Source organism: Marmota marmota, unplaced genomic scaffold (assembly GCF_001458135.2).
Source record: "Marmota marmota marmota unplaced genomic scaffold, marMar, whole genome shotgun sequence".
NCBI lineage: Eukaryota > Metazoa > Chordata > Mammalia > Rodentia > Sciuridae > Marmota > Marmota marmota.
The window spans coordinates 18,557,561-18,559,628 of record NW_026000153.1 but is presented as its reverse complement, the minus strand read 5'-3'; the positions used below and the strand labels follow the sequence as shown (position 1 = coordinate 18,559,628).

The 2,068-nt window shown below is 44.0% G+C and overlaps 1 protein-coding gene across 1 annotated transcript in view; it reads left to right on the top strand.

Moving 5' to 3' along the window:
* The window catches only part of LOC125611474 (sperm motility kinase-like), a 3,792-nt gene extending 2,660 nt beyond the window's left edge, over positions 1 to 1,132 (top strand). The window contains exon 2 of the mRNA XM_048786311.1: positions 1,101 to 1,132. Coding sequence (XP_048642268.1) covers positions 1,101 to 1,132 — 32 coding nt within the window. The remainder of the gene's footprint in view (positions 1 to 1,100) is intronic.
* Positions 1,133 to 2,068: the final 936 nt, after the last annotated feature.

The window sequence follows — 2,068 nt, the reverse complement described above, 5'->3', positions numbered from 1 at the left end:
CAATCCTCCTGCTCTTGAGGCCGATTGGCTGGGTCACATGGGCGGAGCCAAAAAAGTCCCCCAATGAGCAGCTCCGTGGTCTGAAAGGGCAGGGAAACAGCCCAATGAGCATCACCGCAGAGGAGCCAATCATCAGCCGGCAGCTGGAAGTTTGCTGGGGCCCCTTCGGCTGTGGCTCTCAACAATCCCTCTCATCGATCTATACCCAAAGGACTTAAAAACAGCACATGGGATACGTCAATGTTTATAGCAGAACAATTCACAATAGCTAAACTGTAGAACCAATCTAGATGCCCTTCAATAGATGAATAGATTTTAAAAATGTGGTTTATACACAATGGAATATTACTCAGCAATAAAAGAGAATAAAATCATGGTAAATGGATGGAGTTAGAGAAGATAATGCTAAGTGAAGTTAGCCAATCCCAAAAAACCAAATGCTGAATGTTTTCTTTGATATAAGGAGGCTGATTCATAGTGGGATAGGGAGCAGGAGCATGGGAGAAATAGATGAACTCTAGATAGAGCAGAGGGGTTGGAGTGGGAGGGAGGGGGCATGGGGTAATTAATGATGTTAGAATGTGATGATCATTACTATCCAAAGTACATGTATGAAGACACAAATTGGTGTGAATATACTATGTATACAACCAAAGATATAAAAATTGTGCTCTATATATGTAATAAGAATTGTAATGCATTCTGCTGTCATATATAAATAAAAATAATTTACATAATAATAAAAAAATAAGTCTTAAGCCTTAGGCTTTAAGTCCAACAGATGCACACTCACTCAGATCACAATGAACAGGTCCGGAACCAAGGCAGGCTTTTCCTGGTGTGGAGTGGAAAACTGGTTGAGGAGAGGGTCAGGGTCTTAGGGAGAAGTTGCGGCTCTCACCAAGATCCAGACGAGGTGGTAGAGTTTGAGAGCAGTGAGGATCCTACAGAGGATGAGAATAATGATAACTGATGGGATGTCAGTCCAGGTCCTCATCAGGCTCTCCAGCTCAAGTGCATCCTTGTTTTGGCTGGCTGAATCTCTGTTCATCAGCTCTACTATTTATAGTGAATTTTAGGGCTTTTGACCCCCCTTTCAGTCCTTATCAGCTACCACCGGATTTCTTCATGATATCATTTACCCTTGGGTCAGAAACATCTGGTCTGGTGGTCTCCACCCTGATCTTTTTGCCTTTCTCTTCTTATCAGGGGAGGACAGCCTGCCAGAGGCTTCACTCTGTTTTATCAGGGTGAGGGAAAGTAACTTGTTTGAGGCCATACTGGAGGGATATGTTGAATGTGCCTGGGGAGACTTCAGGTTTCAAAATGGAGTTTTAAAAATGGAGTTGTTTAGGCTCAGGCCTAAGGTCATCCTCACATAATCATACTTCTAACTATTCATGCTTCCTTCCTTCCATCTATCCATCCATCCCTCCACCTACCTCCTTATCTGCACATCTGTCTATTTGTCCACCCAGTGGGCCAAAACAAAAACCCAATGAATCAACATGAAGGGAAATCTCCAAGAGCTTAAGTTCTATACTAGGCTCTGGGCATCTAAAATTAAATAACATCCACCCCTGTTCTCACTTAAGATAGTTCATAGGCTAGGAGACGTGCTTATACCAGAGAAGTTTTGACATGTGCAGGACTTTGATGTTTCTCATGGCCCTTGGTTCAGTGTGGTTTGTGTCCTTATGATGAGATCAGGGTGGGGCCCTTGGTTCAGCTTGGCTTGTTCCCTTATAAGGAGATGAGGGCAGGGCCCTTGGTTCAGGGTGGTGTTTTGTCCTTATAAGGGGATAAGGGCCAGCCCTGGTTCAGCTTGACTTTTTCCTTATAAGGTAAAAAGGGTGGGCTTGGTTCAGCATGGCCATTGTGAGGGAATTTCAAAGAGCAGGTATCTAAGAGAGTGGCCACCACTGGGTTTTTGTCCATATGTACAGGAAGCTCTTGGTGGTGACCTGTCGGACTCCCAGATAGTTAGTGCGTTTTGTGGTGGTTGGTGGCTGGTGGCTGGTGGTTGGTGGTTGTGGTCTTCTGGGTTTTTTGATTTGATTTTTTTTTT